The following is a 20,973-nucleotide window of genomic DNA, read 5'->3' on the forward strand; positions in this document are numbered from 1 at the left end:
GTCTGTCAGCTGTTGGGAACATCATGGAGCGCGGTGCAATCTGGGAAATGAAGTCATGTAGGTTACACCAACGTGCACTCCTCTGTCGTCCGTTCGTTGCTCACGCAAGAAAGCGAATGAAGAAAATGAAGGTTTTGAGAAGTGTTAAAGTAACTTGGCTTCATCCGGGTGTCCTCCTATTTATTTTAATTTATTTTTTGTTGTATTGCAAGGTAGGGAAAGCGTATTAATAATACAATTAACGACGGCTTAATTGCATTAAACTGTTTTGATATACTGCAGGCTGATCCACTGTCACGTGGCTTACTGGCACTTATCAGGGTTTTTGTTGTTTTAAATGTCCGTGCTTCTCCTACTGTGACAATTTTTCAGCTGGGAGAAGATAAGTATGCAGGGTCAGAGGTAGAGAAGCCTAAATGCAGGGGCGATTCTAGGATGAAACCTTTAGGGGCGCGGGGGGCTCAGCCTCCAATCATAATGCAATGCATACAGTATACGTGTCTGTGTAAAGGCCTTTAGGCTCAATGTTCTCCAGAATTTTGAGAAATAAGTTAAAGAACTATTTGTAGAAAAGCGAGTGAGAGGAGAAATGTGCTGTTTCAGTCTCTTAACCATATAAAGACAGCCCATCTTACTTACGCAACTACTTATCTCTTACTTCTACTTAAAAACCTCAGTGTGAGTGCACTGTAACATCACGACATCAACAACTGTGGACATTTAAATCTGTTTTCACCGTAACCTGCACCCACTCCAATAGAAAGGTTGGCAAAATATAACATTCAGTAATAGCAAAAAACATGAATATTACTTTACTACTGTAATTTTTTAGTGCAATTTAGGGATGCTAAGTCTCCCCCCCCCCCCAAAAAAGGCCTAAAACCCCAATGTACCTGGATAAATAAAGATGATGTAAATCACTTTGTATAGCTCCTACCTTGTAACAGGAATGATCTTTGTGTTTCAAAATGACTTGACATCATTCATTATAGATATGTTTGACAGATTATAGTCCAGCAGGTCATTTTAGCAAATAGTGGAAATCGCTTTTCGGCAGCAAAGCAGATACTAAAGGAACTGCAAAATAATGCAAAATATACTGCTGTGGTGCTACGAGGACATCCAGGCCTCAGCATACTCCCACTTTTTCTATTCTGATTGCAGATCCGTACAGAGAGGCAGGGCAATTCCAGAGTAGCTTTGGACACCAAGAATAATCACCACCTTTCACCTCACTTGCAGCTCCATACACTGTCATTATACTGTGTGGAGCAAAGCTGATGCACCAGAAGAACTATTTGGATAGGAAATTTAGCAATATGATTAAAAGAGTGTCGACTAGTATATTCCCTTATTCCTTGTATTTACTTTCCTTACACGCTTTAGCAAAGACTGTGAATCAGTGCCGAATCGTCAGTTCATCAGATCAAGCTCACAGACTGTAGGCAACATGCATGCATGTAGTGAAATATACAAGGTGTACTTTGAGTAAAAATGAGCTTTACACCCAGAGAATAAAGGATATGTGGATATTTAGTATATTTTTATATGCATATTTGGCACAAATGAGACTAAAAAAGTGATTTTATTGTCGTCCTCACAGAGCATCGAAAGCCATAGAATGCATGAAGGCAGAAATGAAGGAATAACAATTTGTTACTGCAAAGTCGAAGCCGAGGTAGGTCGTCTGTCCTCATATCAGGACAGTGCATATTATATCTGTGGGGGTGGGATGAATTTGCAGGTTTCCACAACCGTTAAGTAGCAGTACACATGGCTTATTGCTGCAATGAGGGTGTGATGTTCCTTCCTTTAATATACCCTGATTATACAATGGAACGTGAGTCACTTCTCATGGAGCCCTCTGTTCCTTCTCCTCCATCTGTCTGTCTCTTCTCCTCTTCTGATTTGCAGGGAAAATGTAACTGTGTCTTACACCAGTCCAAATATCAGCTGCACATGGTAGCACATAGAAATCAGACAGTGCAGAAGTGAAAAACCACGTAGAGGGATTAGAAACCTCACTCTGGCTGTTTTGGTACACCACTGAGTCAGCCTCAAATTACTTGAAGCTATTAAAGTCAAAATGAACAACTTTGGTTCGACTTAAAATAATCTGTAACCTGGCTGTATTAAAATGTTATGTTTATTAATGCACATACAGTATATGCGAGTTCTTACATTTAGAATCATGGGTTAAGAAAGGTGACGCTGATAAGTAGTCTCTTTATGTTTGAAGTTTAATCAATATTTACTCGCAAACAACACATGTCAAGTTGGACAGACCTAAATCCTGACTGAAACACAAAAGAGACTTACTAGGAAATCCGACAAGCTTAGATTGCTATATGAAATATTAAAATGTAAGTCCATTAAACTAAGCAGCTTGTTGAATTGTCTTATCTTTTCAAGGCGGCACTGTTACTTTCTCACAAATATATTAGAAGTACATGTAACAGCCTTACTGTAATGGAATGAAACAGACACAAAGTCTCACTCTCAAGCTATTGTTGTTGTTGGTCCACCACTTTGTGAATTCAGCCTTGCTGTATTAACAGCACAGATTTGATGATGAAATGCCAGCAGGACACCACGCCAATTTCAGCTCCTCTCTGCTTTCAAAATCAAGTTACAAAGCGGTAACAGAGGGATCATTGTAATAAGGGCTTTACAAAGAAAACAATACTAGTATGCTGAAAGTTTCTCTTATCGAGGACGTGCTCTTTTAATCAAACATACCAAGCAAAATGGAAAAGATGGTTATTCTGTGTTTCGAAATATAATGACATAACTGTTAAACTCACATATGACAAAAAGGTGAATTTTGAGCAGTTTTTTTTTTTACTTCAATTGCGCTCTTTCTCATGAAACATGTACCGTATTGCTAAGGACAACAAAAAAAGAAAAATCAGTCTCACCATTTGTTCCTCCTCTCTGTGTTCTGTTTTTGCTGCAGTTTTTTTTTCCAAGATTTTGTTTCCATTTTAAATGATACTTGAAAATGACTGGCCATTGAAATAACACTGTACATCATGTAAGAAATCCCACAAGTATCTTAGTGGAGCATAAGTACAACGGTCAGCTCGCTTGACACAACTCAGAGAGCTGAGGACGACATGATCCTTTCACAGCCTCATGGTCTCTTAAGCCCTTTAAACTGTTGTACTATTGGACAGCCAAGACACAACACACAGCACGGAGCTCCCGGCTTTAGATTAAATTAGACTGTAGACAATCTAATTCCATCTCCTTTGCTAGCCAGGATTCCCAGCAGGCATCCGTTCAGGTCTTCGGAGGGTGAGCCCCAAAAAGAGCATTTAAGACCCACGACCTCTGACCTGGAAAGCCTGCCCATGAGGCCTGCAGCACAGCTAACAAGACACTTGTCTCATTGCACTGTTTGGATACTTATCCCAGGTGCACATAGCTTTGTAAACCCTTGAGAATTTTCTATAATTCTGCACAAACACGATTTTTTTTACATCAGTGAGACAAAACATCACAAGTCAGGCTATTTATTTAACCCAGTAGTATTTATCCAATCATAAATGTTTTCATTAGATAACAGTTTCTGGATTACAGGCAGGAGAGTTCACCTGAACTCCTTCACCATGAGATCTTTTTGTTGTTGTGTCCCGCAGAGTGTAGTTTGGTATTGTCTTGTTGAAATAAGCAAGTTCTTCCCTGAATGGCAGCATATGTGGCTCCCAAACCTGTATATATTGTTCACAGCATTAATGGGACCTTCGCAGATTTACAAATTACTCATACCATGTGCGCAGATACCGTCACAGATGCTGGCTATTGAGCCAGATGGTCTCTCTCTTTATCCATGAATGCAACTTCTGTGATTTCCTAAAAAAGATTTCAGTTTTAGTGTAACTTGAAGGATGAGTTTTTTAGCCTTTCAGTCCAGTTTTTCTTCTTTAATGACACTTCTGTAGATGATGAAACCTTTAAGCGTCCATAAAATTTTAAATTGTTGGCCTATGTGCCCACAAAGCCTCACAACTTGATGACCCACTCCACAACTTTACTTTGGAAAAGCTCTGGGAGCTCCTCTGTTATTTCACCCAGTCCTGTTTCTATTTAGGATAATTAGTTGTGAGATGTTCCACTGGTGGGAAACTCATTCTTAAGAATTTTGTAACTTTCCAGTCTTTTGTTATTCACATATATATATATTTTTAAAAGCATATATTCTCTTTAACAAAAGCTTCTACAGGTATATTGTCTTTTAACTTTCCGTTGTTTACAGGTTTTAAATAACTTGATCATCACTGATTTCTGTTTTTACTGGTATTTTTCAGACAACTTCCCAGTGTTGTTATAAAATGCATTTGTCTCATTTGATCTAATTGTGGGAAACGTTTGAGTTTTTAGCTCTTATTTATCCAGAAATACAGTCTTCTGTGTGCTTCCTACTTTCATTACTTTAGTTATAAATACTGCATTCAAAATTTTGGGTCAGTTAAAAAGAAGGTGCCTGTCATAAATCTGCTTTGGTACTCTGAAAAATGCTTTGCTTTTGTTGATTTTTTAAACTATACATACCAACATTTTACAATAGCTAAGAGGTGAATTTCAGTTGCTCCATTTTATTTTGAAAGAATCAGTGATAATTATTCAAATTCAGGACCATTTTTAAGAACTAATTTTACAGTTCTTAAAAATGTCCATCAACAGCATTTCAATTAATTTAATGAAATATTTTACAGTGTCAGAAAAACACACTCAAATGCTATGATGCACTTACGAAACTAACTAAAATAACAAAGAACAAATGTATAGGAAATTCCTTCACTTTTAGTCGCTTATAAATGAAATCTAAACTAATACTGAAAATAATAAAAGTAAACTCAACACTTAAAAAAATGGAAACTAAAATAAGAAAACTCACCCTGCAAACTAATTGAAACAAAACTAAATTTAAGAAAAATGTACAAAATAAAATAAAACAAACAAAAAAATCAGCTACTATCACTCTGGCTGTCGGTTTGGTAAATAAATTTAATTAAAAAAAATGTTTTCAAATACAGACCTGTGTACACACTGTTTGATGTGACTGCATGAATCACAACGCGAATTAAAAGAAGTAAGACACAGCAGTGAACTGCAGCTGATTTCTCCACTCCTCACAGTGGCCAACACCACCATCTGCTGGACATCTGTGAAAAAAGATCACACGTTATGGAGTGTTAAAGAACTTCCATGGGATAAAATCAAGAAAATTAGATCTCATGAAAGGATATGCATATTCATAAGCAGTCATTATCAATAACATTTCACACACACCAGCAGTGGACATTAAACACTTGAACAGAGCATGTGTTGGACTGATGGCTTTCATGGTTGATTAACAGCACCTGCTCCAACCAGCCTCTCGGTTTGTTTCCTGCTTGGTAATCATGCTGGTGGAAGAGCTTACCCAATTCAGTCATTTCAGCTAGCAATGCAAAGAATACATTATCTAAGAATGAAACATGATTTTTGTGTGTGTGTGTTTGTGCGTCCAACATGTGACGGCCAGTCTGTTTCAGAAAGAACTGTTCTCAGGGGAGTTTGATGAATTTGGCTAACAGTCAAAACCGTTCTTACAGCATATCACAGTGAGAACACATAAGTTACCAACAGTAAGCATAAGTACAGTACCACAGCTGGTCTGGTTTGAATTTTGTTGGCTGTGACACAGTTCAGTTATTATCCAGTCTGACCTTTAATGGAGTCATACTTCAACTTTTTTTTTTTTTTTTTAGATAAACTATTATTTTAAAACTATTCAAAATCTTATTTCACTTAAAGTATATAGAGTTCCAGTGGCTTGCAAATGTTAATATATGTTATACAAAAGGTTTATACAAATCTACATTCGTGCTGAATTCAGAAACTTTTATTTTGTGAAATATTAGATTTAAACTCTTTCAAACATGTATTTGAATGCAACTGTGAGAAACATTTTGAACAGATAAACAACTTTGTCATTGTGTGCACAGCTACTTTGTGAATGCTAATCAAATCTAGGGAAACTAGCTGAGGCTATAAAGCTCAGGCCCACATTTTCTTATATGCTGCTAGGAAAATGGGGAATAGGTTTACTAAAATATGAGCAAATATATGTGGAAATACTTTATAAAGCAAAAACAGAGTTTGTACAATCTCGAGCTTGAATGTACAGCTCTTCTGGTGTAATGGCCTACCTCAGCACCGTTTCCCTTCCGTAAGAATGGTGAATGCTGATGAAGCGCTAATGAATGAATGAGCCACTCTTCCACCAAAGCCATTTCTGATGAGGCTTCAGTGAACAGTAGATGGATCAACTTAAGGGACAGATGAATCTCTAATCTCTATTTTTCCTATTTCTTAATGATGTGACTTTCAGGTACTGTTCATCTGCAGTTTTTAAATGATTTTATTTATTAAGGGAAAAAACTATCCAAACCTACCTGGCACTAATAACAAAGTAACTGCCCCCTAAACCTAAAGTGGTTGTGCCACCTTTGGCAGCAAAAACTGCAATTAGGTGTTTGTCATGGAGGAATTTTGTCCCACTCTTATTTGCTGAGCTCTTTTAATTCAGAGACCACGCGTTTGTTGGTATGATGTTCTTTTAATTTTTTATCAAATGCTGTGTTGGTTTGACCCCACATGTAACGGGAGGCAATCCTTCCAAAAAGTTAAGTTGCCTCAGAATATTTTCTCAACAGACTCTGATCATCAAGATGTTCTGATCTTAACTGAGACAAGTGAGGCCTGCAGTTTAGACGCTGCTCTGGGTTCTTTTCTGATTTTCTGGATGAGTCGGCGATTTGCTCTTGGGAGTAATTTTGGTAGGTTCCCACTCCTGGGAACGTTCACCACTGTTCCAGGGACAATGAATCTCCCCAAAGGTTCGTCCCAAAGGAACGAGTTTGTTGCCTTTTCCAGACTAATAACATGTCAGTGTTTTTGTTTCTGTTTGTTGTTTTTTTGAGATTCTTTAGCGTACTGCACTTTGTCCAACGGGTTCTATTTAAGTCGTTTCTTCATTCAACAGGTCTAGCAATAATTAGTCCTGGGTGTGGCGAGTGAAAATGAGAGGATAATCAGCAGCACGGAGGGTTATAAGTTCTATTAAAATCCTGATTTGTTTGTAGTTACAGTGCTGTCTTAACTTTGAACTATACTTAATACATAAACACATTTGATAGTTTTCTTTTATTTAGACAACCCAAATAAAAGGCACATAACATTGCGCATGTTTATGTAATAATCTGACAAACGTACATTTAAAAAAAAATGTAGGAATGTTTGACCTTTCTGCTAGTCAGAAAGCCTAGTGTCTCATATATACAAAATTATCAATGTTAATGTTCTAATACAAAAAATTTATAAAAAAGGTTATCTTTCACATCTATTGTAACTACCTTATCCTTGGAACTAAAATAGTTTTGTACAAAGATATACATTCAACTGCTTTCACAAGTGTCCTGGAATTTCCAATTAACCATTTTCCTTAAAAATAAAGAGATGTTCAATTCCACCAGAAATATTCAGTTTATCACATCATTATGGTTTCAAATTTGGCAAACAGGCTATTATAGTGTATCTACGTAAATATAACCAAAAACAAACAAACAAAAAAGCTAGACTAATATTTTGTTTAAAACAAAACTTGGGAAAAAAAAGAAACATGCATATTGCATTTTTTCAGTATAAACTCGGTCAACTCAGAAGAGCTGAAACACTGCTGAGATGCCATGGCATCCGCTAAAAAAAACAAAACAAAAAAAACAAAACAGGTCAACAGCTACAGTGTTTGGGATCATGCATTGTCAGTCTCGTCCTGTTGTTTCAGTGGACACAAACTTGCATTTGATTAAACAGTTCCCAGCCACATACTGTACCTATGCAGACTGAGACTTAACAGGACTTTAAAGGAAATGTAAAAAGGTAAACAGCATGTATTCCATTGTACAGTAATTTATCATTTTAAATGGACGGCTATTTAAAAAAAAAGAAAGAAAAAAAAAAGTCTTGGACAACTTCTTCCTCACTGAAGTCAAATCCCATGATGCCAAATCTTTTAGGGAATCCAAAAAGGTACATTGAGAGGGATCATGACACGTGGTAGATATCAGTACAAAAAGAACCGTGTTCATGAGTAATGGGGCTTTTCTATACGTTTCCTGAGTGAAGCATCCTTAGCATATGGTAGGGGATGTAACAGAAAAAAATTAAAATAAAGTAAAACAGTGTGCAGAAGAGTCAGCCAAAAGTATGCCGCTTTAAAAAAATAAAATAAAATAAGGTGACACTTAAAATCAGACCTTGATTAATGAAACATTCAGTTTGAAAATCATTACTGACATCCACTGTGTAATCAAAATCACCAACACTTTGAGGGTTGGATTTGAAATTTTAAAAGTTAAAAACTGTTCAAGTGTTCCCTCCAGATTTTTGTTTTTGTTTGTTTTTTGAGCAGTACGTTTAGTCACCATCCTGGTGACGGGTAACAGCCTGAAAAAGCTTCACTGCAAGGCAATCCTTTCCACAATCAGCCACTAGATGGTGCTCAAGTGCTTGCTGTTGCTGCAAAAAACACTGAGACGCCACTTTGATCTTCAATAATACTGCTGTTCACCTGTATGCAGGATATGCTTTCAGTGCAAGACTCGTTCCATTCTGAATTCATGAAGAAAACAAAAAAAATTAACACTACAAATAGGAAAATAAAAACAGAACTTTGTGTGTCCATACATATAAAAACAAAATAGAAATATTTCATAGTCAAGAGGACAGTGTCTTGATATCCACTTGCTAAAAGCAAAAATTAAAACGCTGACGTGGAAAATACATTACTATGTCAACTGTACAAGTTAGTCAGTGTACCTCAAGAGCATACCTATTATCTGAGAATACAAAAGAAATGCTATAGCAATGTGAAAAAATATTCTTCCATGCAAGTGGAAGCTGCTGTCCCTTTTACTAGACTCATTTCCTATAACATTAAATAGTGATTAGCAGGCTATAGTTAAAAAACAAAAAAAAAAACAAAACAATATACAAAGTAACACCCAGAGACTTTGGGAGAGAACTTGTAAAACATCAAATACAGCAATCTATAGTTATTGCTTCAGTTCATTTCCCATCTCCCTTTTACAAAAAGCACTGATGTGTTTTCCTAAGGAGTCCTCGAGGATGAGGAATCCTCTCATTTGTCATAATACAAATCACAGTTTCATCGTTCTAACTGACTACACTAAGTCTTACGGCTGTCCTGATTTCAAGATCAATCCTACTCAAATTCTACTCTTATTCTGCGTCCCATGCCAGTCACTTAACCTCGGTTGGGACACAGCTGGGACTTGGTGAGCTCCTACTGGCCCCGCAGCTCGTGTAAATATTCACTTCAGAGCTCGGAGAAGTGAGCGCTGTTCTAGGTGAGAAAGAGCCGAGCCCGAGGTTCAACTGTGAGGACAGGAGTCTCTTGTTTCACTTCATTTTCCCTTTCTTCCTGGCCAGTTCACCTTGCTCCCTCCTTTTTTTTTTTCTTTTTCTTTTTTTTTTTTTTACCAGGGTGGGGATGAAGGCAAGACTTGGGAGAGAAAAGGCATGCTATCCACTGGCCTCATAGCGATGTTGAGCGGCCCGGCTATATTCATAGGCATCGGGGTTGTGATCGCGACGGGGTGGGCGATATTCATAGGCGCGGTCGCTGGGATGTTCACGGAGGCGATGTTGACGGGCCCAGTGATGGTGACCGGGTGCTGGAGGCTGACCGGAGATGTGATGTTGACTGTGTTGGTGCTAATGTTCATTTGTGCGGCGATGGTGACGGGGTTGTTGTTGTTCGCATTGCCCCGGTTCATCGCTGAAGTGATGGGGGCAGAGATAGTCACAGGTGTGGCTGAGGCAGAATTGCAGACTTCGTTACCGTCTGGAGAAACCCAAGAAAAAGCATTTGACTTAACTTTGCAGCATTTAGCAAAAACAAAATAAACACCATTATCTTGCACTTTCCACAAATATTACGCCAATAGCGAGGATCAGCGCAGGTGAGTGGTGCTCAACATGTACAGGTTGACAGCTTTTATGACAGCTGCAGCGGTATTGTGACCAACAAAAGGATTCTTGCTAATACATAAAGAGACTGGCATTTAATACATATTTTTTTAAAAGTCCGCACTCTTGAAAAAGGCTGCAAAAAACTACAAAAGAAACGAGCATGAAATTTTAGGACAACGCCTTAGGTGGTTTGAGCTAGTTTCAAAAACCACATTTTTTCTAAAAATGCTTTCCACTTGAAGCTCTGGCAAACTCAGCCTGCATGATATTACTGCCTTTATCCCTTATTGCTTACAGTAATGCGAAGGCAATATGCAGGAATTGGTTTCCATTGTTTTTAACTGCACTGCCCTATGATGCTGCTGTATTTGCTCCCAGTGTGTGACGAACCTTTGTTACAGGAGTTAAAGTTGGTCTGCCCGTGAGTCTTCAGGTGACTGGTGATGTAGGCTGCACTGAGCATCTTTCCGCAGATGCTACAGGTGACTTTGCCTTCATGTCTAATCATGTGGGAACGGAGTCTGTCTTTGGTGGCGAAAGCAGAGGTACAGGCCTGGAGTCGCACAGCAGATGGGGTAAAAGGTCAGTGCAGTGAAATCACGATATTAACAATGATAAAAAAAACAAAACAAGCTGCAAAGTAGCCATTTTTCTCACCGTTACTTGACATTTAAACGGTCTTTCTGAGGAATGCACATGCTTCACATGGCAGCTCAAGTGGTCTGGCCTAGATAAAAATGACAACAAAAACATGAGACAATTTGTACTTTATTATGTGGAGATTTATTTATAATATGGTTTCTGTAACCTAACAAACAGCTGCATAAAACATAGCAGACGTTATACCAGCCCTACAACTGGTAGTTAACACTTTTAAAAGACTTCACCAAGTCATTTGACATTTATTTTGCTTGTGATTTAACCAAACCTATATGTTGTTATAAGCACTTGTATGTACTATAATTTACTAAAGGCGCATCATGGACGTGCACAAGCATAAAGGGAAAAGCCTAACATGCATTACAAGTGCAGAAGTGTACGGATGTGCTCTGTTTACTTAGATAATGAGGGGATGGGCACAAAAAAATCCAGAAAAATTCAGTCAATGGTAGTTAATTCTCCATGATCAATCGTGCGTAAATTTGTTTGACCTACTTTTGAACACACACAGTGAAAAGAAAGGACATTTTCTACAAGATATTTGAATAAACTGACAGTTTGATTATTATTGCTGTGCTTAGTTCCTAACATCCTTGTTATTACACCCATATGAAAATGACATGAATGTGAAGTTCCAGGAATTTGCATCTCTCTCTGAGGATTAGAAGAAGACCACGTATGCTACAACTGTTGTTCAACAAACAACAATAATCCATGGCTGTGCTGAATTGTGTTTCTGATAAGAGCATGTAACTGTGCCACAATATTATGTGTATATATTACAGGTATTAAAAACTGCCTTTAAGGGAAAACAATTATAACTGAGCATATAGAGAAGATAAATATTGCTCTTTTTCTTTAATTGTAAGACCTGCTTTGTTATAGAACTTTAAGTGGGGATTTGAGAACACTTAATATTTACTTACACCCCGACTGTACTGATATACCATGTCTATTATACATTAAAAAAACACTGAAAACTGGATTAATAAATTGCTGAAACTTGTCTTCTGTATTCCAAGTGTTCAAGCTTAAACTCAATCTTCATGTGTTTTTATGTCAAACTAGCTGGAAAAAAACAACATATATATAATTTGAGTTCACAGGAAAACAGCTTGAGATTTACAGGGAAAAGCCAACATTCACAAAAGTCTTCGTGGCACTGATCCTCCTGTCAGCATGTCCGTTCTAGTGAAGCTGTGAGCTGAATCATGTTAGAAGTGCCATAATGGAGTGAGCAAGGACTACTGCTTTGGCAGCTGCTTCCAAACCGGAAAGTTTCATGCTGCTGGATTCCTTTTTTTCTTCTTCTTTTTTTAAATACAAATCAGAGGAGTCAAGTAGGATCTTCTCATGGGTGCCATGAACCGGAATAAAGATTTTTTCTTCCCCTTGCCCCACTGACGAGGAGAGCAGACTCCAGACAGTGCCTGTCTACAGATCTGGCTGAGTGGCAATGACTCAGTGCCCTGTTACTCAGTCCTCATTCTCACTTTCCAGTATGCTGATGAATCGCTGCCCGACGTCACCATGTTGGAGGCATGCCTGAGATTGCCCTATACAGCACAGTGCTAATGTTACCGCTTGGCCAGGGTACACTGCTGATGTTTTTGTTGAAGCTGTGTGTTGCGGCACACAGCTTGCTGTTTTTTTGGGGGGGTTTTTATGTTATCACGACTCTGCTAAATCAATACTGATTTATGTACACATCAGGTTTAACAAACACTTGGCTTTTAACAAAATTTTAAAAGTATGCCACTATTAAACCTTCTTAAAGTCATTACTTACTACATGTTAAATGTGTTGACCTAAACATTACCGCATGGTTCAGTGAATTCCCAGGGGAAAGAGTCTGTGACATGCTGGCGGGAACTGCAAAGTGACAAGTGACGCCTCCCCCTCCCTTGGTACTTCACTGGTGCTCTTCCATGTGCGACTTTTTAACCATGTGGTTGAAATGGCGTGGGGGGTCATTACAAGTACAAGTCTAAACTGCTAACTCCAGCAATAAACAACAAAAAAAGGCCATGTTGGAGCAACACGGACACTAGATTGACTGGGGCTGACTATTCCAAACACCATGACGTGAATAATTCACTTACAAATGTACAAGCAGTTCAGTGTACCTTTGGTAAAGCATGAAATATGTAGCATCTAGCATTTGCATTCAAAACCAACTGCATGCATGAAAGATGGTAAAATTTAATACTTCAGTCTATTAAGCATGATTTTTTTTTCCTTAGCAGAAGCCATTTGTGGACTGCCAAGAACACACTCATAAAAGACAGGTTGTTAGAATGTATTTATCATTATTTATTTATTGAAATTCTGCATAGACAAGTCAGGACTTTTCCCTATGACCCCGGAATGCAATCACCAGAGGGTGAAATTACTTTTTGTCTCCCCTCCCATAAGAATAAATTAGCTCTCAGACGCACATTTCCTGTTTATAGTAGCCTTGTTACTTGTTGATTAAAAGCATAGGAATAGAGCAGAAGGGTTGTAAAAACAGCGCCATTTTCTCATCAGTTTACTATTTTCTTTTGCCACTCTGTATTATCAGTGTTGCTGACATTCTCACTGCCTACCAAACCCCTTAAAGGACTGATCACATGTACACACGAGGAGTCCTACTAGCTTCTTAGTGCACTCAGTTTCATAATTCCACAAACAACCTAAGTAAACTCATCCCAAACAAACTAGTGTCTAGTGCAACGACAAGGAGGGATTCCCAGTTACCCTGGAGAGCACTTTGTCAAGTTTGTGGACAGGCCGATTAGCTTAGCTGGAGAACTAGTAAATAAAACCTAAAGCACTTAATTTCTTGCTCCATATTTGGGGGCTGTTCTGCATCTAAAGTTGTCAATAAACTGACAGCTCCTGCTTTAGGAGACCAGCTGTAGTATAAGACACAAGCAGCAGACTACTAAGTTGGTGCTCTTCATATGGACATTTTCCATATCAAAGGCAAGACTTCATTGTTGGTTTTGAACCAACAAACACTTCTTGTTGTTATCTCACACACTTTCATCACAACTGAAATGCTCTTGCAGCTGCCAGTAGTTGATTATGGTAAGCTAATGGGTCCAAGCTACTGTGGTTTTATCTGCAAGTGTGGAGCTTGAAGCCTGACAAAATGGATGCTTGTGGGAAGCCAGCTGCCACAACAAGGTAAGGTTGTTTCTAACATCGTTGAGACCTTGGTGGCCATAATGCGTTTTAAGGACTTCTTGTTCTTCTTATCAGTGCAAATTATTTTTTGTTTGGAGGCTTTTATCTCAAAATGACATTTAGACCATCTATTATCTGCATGGTGGTACTGTATAATATAGAATGTTATGCCATTATCTAAGAGAAACTAAAACTTGATCCAGCACCTCACAAGCTAAATGATTGTATTTTAAAACAGTAATCTTATTTCCCTATGGAATTCCTGTGTCAGTCTGAATCCCTATGACAGACCTGTTTGGCAGGATATTGGAAAAACAAATTCACATTAGAGATGCTCAATGTGGAAAATTCATTTTTAACTAGAGACATACTGAACAATTTAGGTGTTCAATTAACAAATACAGACAGGTGACTGAAAGGAAAAACTGACAGCAGCATTATCAGTCAATCTCGTGGAGTTGAACTATTGCCTCAACAAGTCCATGTCAAGGCACACTGAACTATTCTGATTCTATTCCTTTTAATCTGCCCATTTTTTTATGCATTAGGATGACTGTTGTATAGTTTCCTTACAGATCAAAGTACAAAAACCTGATTCTTACCTGGAAAAGCCTTTTCCACACACAGAACATACATAGGGCTTGTGGACACCCCCATCGTGAGAGCGAACATGGTAGGTCATGCGGTCCTTCCTTTTAAAGCGTTGCTGGCAGATGGGACACTCAAAAGGCTTCTCGTCCGAATGGGACAGCTTGTGACGATTCAGGTGGTATACGTCGCGAAAGGCTTTGCCGCACATCTCGCATCCATGGTTCTTCTTGACAGGTTTGGCAGGTTTCTTGGGGACATTTTGCTGCGGCACATTGCCCATTGCAGGTGATGTCATGATACTTGTGCCTGAGGAAACAGAGGTTGTTGCTGTGGAGAGGATGCCAGCTACTGTAGAGATGTAGGAAGAGTTGCCGTTGTTTTCTCGTGGCATGGTGCCGATCATTGGGACCATGGTGGGGGCTGTTTGGGCTGTCTTCTTTGGACGTGAAACCATCTTGATACCGGTGTGGCTAGACTCATGACGTCGCAGGTGGTAACTGTCGCGAAAGGCCTTGTTACAGTAGCCGCAGACGAAAGGCGTTTTGCCTTTGTGTTCTTTCTTTATCACAGGCACTGGAGGCCGCTGACCACCTCCGCTGGCGACATTGTCTTTGAGGAGCTCAGCAGCATTGGCAGGTGGCTTCTGGTCTATTTGGATAGGCAGGACAGGCTTCTGGTCAACTTGTTCAGCTCCTGCATTGAGAAGTGGTAGCAGGCTGTTCTGGGCCACCTGGTGCTGGTGGTGGAGGGCTTCATTGGCCTGCTGATGAATCAAACACAGAGGGTTTTGGTTGAATGAAGATGAATACCAGAATTTTGGTTAAAAAACTAAAGTAACAAGGCACTAAAGATAATACAAAAGACTTAATAAGAAAAATATAAAGTCGCCACAGTCTAAACCCCCCCCCAAAAAACAACCAAACAAAAAAAACCAACAAAAAACCATAATGACGACCAGGAAACATTGCTGCCAGGTGTACCCTCATTGGAAACTCTGAAAACTCAATAAACACAATATGTGTTAGTACTCTGTTACAGAATACAAAATAAGAACTAGATCGGTTATTAATGAGGCTGGTGCTGCATGCCACTAAAGCAAAAGAATCCACATGTGCCGGATGAAAAAGGATACCATCGAGACGGTGCTGATTCATCATGTGACTGCAAAACAGGCATACCAAATAAGAGCCATAGCAGAGCACAGTTTAACTGCCAAGAAGGCTTCTGAAGAGCAGGCCATTAGCTCAGGTACCCGGCTCATTTGGGATATACAATGGAGCAGAAGTACGGTTAAGTAAAGGAGTTAAATGACAGGAAAATAAAGGGCAACAGACTAAATAAAACTTTACATCTGGAATAACTGCTTTGAGATTTTTTTGCAAGTACAAGTACAAACCAATGCCAACTACTGCCGCAGCACAAATGGGATGAAATGGCTGGTCGTAATTAGCAATAGCAACAAGATGCTAAGCTGAGTTTTCACTCATTTAAGTAATCAAATTTCCTGACTAAATGGATCAGACACAATTTGAGTTATATACGATTGCTGTGACCTGCTAAAATCATCCTACACATGACTGTTTGGGCGTACTTGGGGCAGAATGGAGATAGCTGGATTTCATACAGCTTCCACTGTCTTATTTTCTTTAAAAAGTGACATCACAATAAATATCAATGCAGTTTAATTCAGTTAAAAAAAAAAAAAAAAAAAAATCTAACACACTTCTCATAACAATTCATTCTTTTCTAAAATTTCAAGTGGTTTAGTTCCATGGATTTATTCTACCACTTCTTTTAAATTGAAAATGTGTCTGTCATCCCTCAGTCAAAGACAGTATTTTTCTTTTTCTTTTTTTTTTTCATATCATATCCAAATATGGAAAAAAAAAAGAAACACAGTTAACACCGTTTTTTCAGTGAATGGACAGACTCAGGACTACTGTGTCGGTGTTGTCAACGACCAGCGAGAAAAGCAAGCTGAAATACTTGACCTTTCTCTTTGAGGTTCAATCATCCATCGAAGAAGGCTAGCCAAGAAAAAAGTTGCAAAAGAGGAGACGGGACAGAAAAGAAAAATGAACCTCACAATGTCCTCCTTATGTCATCTAGCCTATTGTGAAAGACACAAATCTGAGCAGTGATGCACTCGGGCCTCAGCAGGGGATCTTTGTATGCTCATCTTCATTGATTTGGCTCATCTATTCATGGGACGGGGACATTGTTTATCCACACACTACTCAGCGAAACTAGCCGTCATTCCTACATATGCAATGGGACCTGGGAACTCGAGGAGAATGCCACCCATCCATTTGTCTGAGCACCTGCTTACACTTGCCACCTTCCAGGATTAGTCATCATCATGCCAATGCTAACCCGTCCACTGGCACACCAGGGGTGGGGAGAGCTTTATGTTTGGGTTGGAGGGGGGAGGTGGGGTACTAGCAGTGAACCCCCCTTTGTGAAGCTTGTGAACAGCAGACGTAGCCAGTGCAGACAGCCTGGCCCTCTATGCAGAGGTGCAGGGCCTGTAAGCTGCTGTGCCTTCATGCAGCTCTGACCATTTTGACACAAATGCGCTCTGACAACTGGGGCTGCTCCCTCATAAATAACATCAAAATGGAGGGAGTGTCCTGATGGCTCCATGGGCCACTGTAGGCTTGAATTGCGCTCATGGTCTGAGTTAGATTATGCGCCGTCTTTCTTTAGTCTTTTGTGCCACACTCTACAGCTGCTTGCCGAAATCTCAATTTTTCCATCACAGGCCAAAACTGATGACAGGGATGGAAAGGGGGTCAGAGGAAGAAACAAAACTTCTAATTACATAATTTGTTTTTCAAGTACATCTAATTTTTGAGTTTTTTTCTAGGTCCTTCTTTCAAGTTCTGAATGTTTTTGGCTGGCCTATAGTTTGCTTAGTGGGCAAACTTCTGAAATGTTGTTAATCCTCTTATTTTTTTTATTTTTTTTAATGATCCCAAAAAGTTTTACCTCAGGGATTCATTTGGTAAAGGCGCATTTTTTCATACAGATATTTGAGTTCTACTAAGAGTGAACAAACCTTTAAGGATTTAGTTTGACATTCAACAGAGGCTAGTCTTCTAAACATCCAGAATGGGTGGCATTTAACACCCCTATAGCTAATAGGTGTGCTATATTACAATGAGCAATCGCTGTGACATCAAGACAAAACATATGTCAAAATAAATAGATACATTTTAAAAACTCCATAAAAATACAATGTATCCAAAAGACTATGAAACTCAGAAAACCTAAATTGCGCCTAAACATCTACAAAAATAGCCAAGCACATATACCCTGCATTTCTGATGCAACCCATTTTACAGACCTGTGCTTTTCATTGGAGCCAAAATGACCAGAAATATATTGTACCGTAAAAACATGAACCTTCCATATGAGCAGTAAAACATTTGGAACTGATTCTCAACAGCACCAACAAGCTTCAATTTTTTTTGTTTAAACAAAGATAATAATAAGTAATATACATAACATATTATTACATTTATTTTTTAAAAAGTAATTTAAGTAACATAATAACAAGAGGGGGCCAGTGACAAGCAAAATACTGTGCATGGTGGAGAGAGAAAAAAATATAATACATGATATTGACTACCACGTCTAAAGCTCTAGCGAGAGCATCCAAAACATGTTTTATATAAACAGTAATTGTGCAATTTCAAAAGGGGTTGTTTGTTATGAAGGTCCAGTTTTAAGCAAAACAAACACTGGGAGTTAGTGATACTTGATAACATCCATCACTAACACCACACTTATGCACGCTCTTTCAGTGTCATGTACGTTGGGTATTATTTCAAGTCAATGTGATTACTGAAAAATGTAATATTTTCAGTACAGTCTATTCATCTGGAGAGTGTCATTTTGTTACTGAGATTTGCCATCTGAATGTTTTGGTAAAACAGGGCAAAACAGAAACAAAGAATCTTTTACACAATTTCCACTTACCATAAAGCATTAATTTTCACTGAGGGTTTCTGAGTGGCTATTGCAGTTTCTGGAGAAAGCCAAAACTGAGTTTTGTGCACACAAGGATTGCGTTATAACTTTTCACACTTACCTAAAAGGGTTATTAATGTAACACTTCACATCCAGATTCAGACTGCTGAAAACAACATGATTCACCAATTTTCCTGAACGTAGCCTCACAAACACTGGAACCCCCCCTTTCCTCTTTTTAACATGTTTTCCCCACATTGCGCATTTATCTGACAGAAGGATATACAGCTGGTAATATTTAAGCTGGTTTACGCAACAACTCTGGTCCTTTTAAACACCTGACAAAGCTTTTCAAAAAATATCACCAATTTTCATATAAACTTCTTGTTTACAAAAAACAAAGAACCTACAATGTGCTGAAAAACAATGAAGTTTAAAAAGTGTTTCAAAATGTTACAGGAGCCTGAATTTAAACGCACACTGATTTACATGAAACTGACACAGTAACAGTGTGAGGTACATAATACACGCAGGGCCTCTGGCTAGACGCCAGATACTGCATGACAAATGACATTGTCTGTCTGCCTTTTCAATTATGAAGAAATAGTACACAAAGATGTGAATGAACAACCACTCCGACAGCAGAGCAAAATATCAGAAATACGGGGGAAAAAAAATGTGTCCAAACACAACTTAAGATGGATTTCTTTAAACTATTTGCCAAAGTGAGCTATTCAGATTCTTTGCAACCACTGGTGTCCTCGCAGCGAAAGCTTAATCGGAGCATTAATGATCAGTTTTATCCACACTTGAGAAGACTTTTAAAAGGAGAAGTGGCTCTTTAGCATGAAAACTTTAAATTGTGCACTTCTATTCAGCACATCCTATCACTATTCCCTCTTACTTGTTTTTTTTTTCTCGTTGGCATTAACATATTTATTACAAAAAATATATTACTATTAGACAAAGGTTGCAGTACCAACTACTGCAGCAGGTTTAACTCTAGACCTTCATCTGATCATTAAAGCCTGGAATAAAATGAAGTTGTTGTGAACATTACGAATGTAGATTTGATGGGTTTTCTGAAAAGTAATTTTTGGGAATGATCCTGAAGTTACTGGGAAGTTCCTCCCACGAGGAGAACTTTGCAACACCCACTGAAGTATTAAGACAAGGCGAAAAATTTATTTTAAGCACTGGAAGTACACAAGAGACCGCAGAATATTTGTAAACCTGGAATAAGGGTGCGTATTGTGAATGAAAACTAAAAAAAAAATGTATATTTATATTGCATTGGGATTACACAAAAACGGACTCAACTGTAAAACATTAAATCTCTATCCTTACAAAACCCATTTTCTCCATGTTCACGAGCTCATTTCTTTTAGCCTAGGTAAGGCCATGGGATTGAGAAGCTCACAAATAAGAGTGAACAATAGCCTTCATTCTTAGCACATATTGAAATTCACTAAACCGTGACAGATATCACTCTAAACCGCAGCACTCGCTTTCCTTCCCAGCACGCATTTATACATTTCGTAACGCCGTTGCTAATTTCAAATGCGCCTCTTCGCTGCTAGTGTTAGCTGATGTTGTGTGCATAGTTTGAATTCCTTTCCACCACGGTCACCAGAATAAATAGCTTAGTTAATAAGCAGAGAATCTGCACAGCGCTGGTCGTCAAGTCGTGTAACGTTAGTTTTGCAGGCTCATTATGGCAGCCTCGCCCACATTAAGCTAAATTAGCCAGCGAGTGTAATTAAGGTAGCCCGAACATCGTTAGCTACTTGGCTAGTTAGTGTCGAACCGGCTGGAGCAGGCGGAAAGTTCACCGCGGACTTGAGAACCGCCGTTAGTAAATCTCAGCAGCTATAAAACCTCTGTATACACTTAACCAGAGATTTGCCAAATCTACAATGCGTGTTCTCTTATCCACGCTACATTGAAACATGTCGCAGCGTTACATCTCATTATCCCACGGAGCCTGATCAAAGCCTTCAGTCAAAGGGGGGAAAAAAACAGGTCTGTCTCGATTGTAACGGTGCAGTGGCGTCTCCTGCTTCACTCCAAGTGATCCCGCATGTTTGGCTCCGGCTAGGCAAACAAACTTAAAAAAAACAAGGAATCACAAACGCTGTCGAAGTATTAAACGCAAATACCCAAATATCGTCGGGATAAGAAAACATGCCGCTTTTCAAACAATGCTTGGAGAGATTAGATTTTTTGTTCTAGCGTCATTCCCAAGCCTCACAGCTGGAAGCCTGGATTCATATACCATTGTTTTGCTTGGTTACTTGTTCTTGGTATTAATCGTTTAAAAACTGGATTTACCGCTAACATATGCAGCCGTTTGCAATTCTACGGTTGTTTTATTAACTATTCCGGTTTCCCTCCAAAAGAGACAACTTACTTGAAAAAGAAACGTACTCCAGCTCGGCTCCATTTCCACACTTACTAATTCTGTAGGAAACCTAGTAGAAGCCTACAACAAAGCAACCAAACATGGCAGCTGAAACAACTTCCGGTGACCTCAAG

The 20,973-nt window shown here is 38.8% G+C and overlaps 1 protein-coding gene and 1 long non-coding RNA gene across 2 annotated transcripts; one reads left to right on the top strand and one right to left on the bottom strand.

Annotated features, from left to right (window-relative positions):
* Positions 1-62: 62 nt before the first annotated feature.
* Positions 63-2,031, top strand: LOC120442251. Its single transcript, XR_005614593.1, has 3 exons — positions 63-212; positions 1,604-1,678; positions 1,915-2,031. It is a non-coding gene; the product is annotated as an uncharacterized LOC120442251 (long non-coding RNA).
* Positions 2,032-7,175: 5,144 nt separating this feature from the next.
* LOC116313113 (vascular endothelial zinc finger 1-like) lies at positions 7,176-20,973 on the bottom strand. Its single transcript, XM_031730683.2, has 5 exons — positions 20,849-20,973; positions 14,478-15,229; positions 10,702-10,771; positions 10,435-10,597; positions 7,176-9,916 (listed from the first exon to the last, which is right to left on the bottom strand). The coding sequence occupies exons 1-5, from the start codon at positions 20,879-20,881 to the stop codon at positions 9,549-9,551; spliced, it is 1,386 nt and encodes a 461-aa protein (XP_031586543.1). The 5' UTR covers positions 20,882-20,973; the 3' UTR covers positions 7,176-9,548.

Source organism: Oreochromis aureus, linkage group 10, assembly GCF_013358895.1.
Source record: "Oreochromis aureus strain Israel breed Guangdong linkage group 10, ZZ_aureus, whole genome shotgun sequence".
Lineage (NCBI taxonomy): Eukaryota > Metazoa > Chordata > Actinopteri > Cichliformes > Cichlidae > Oreochromis > Oreochromis aureus.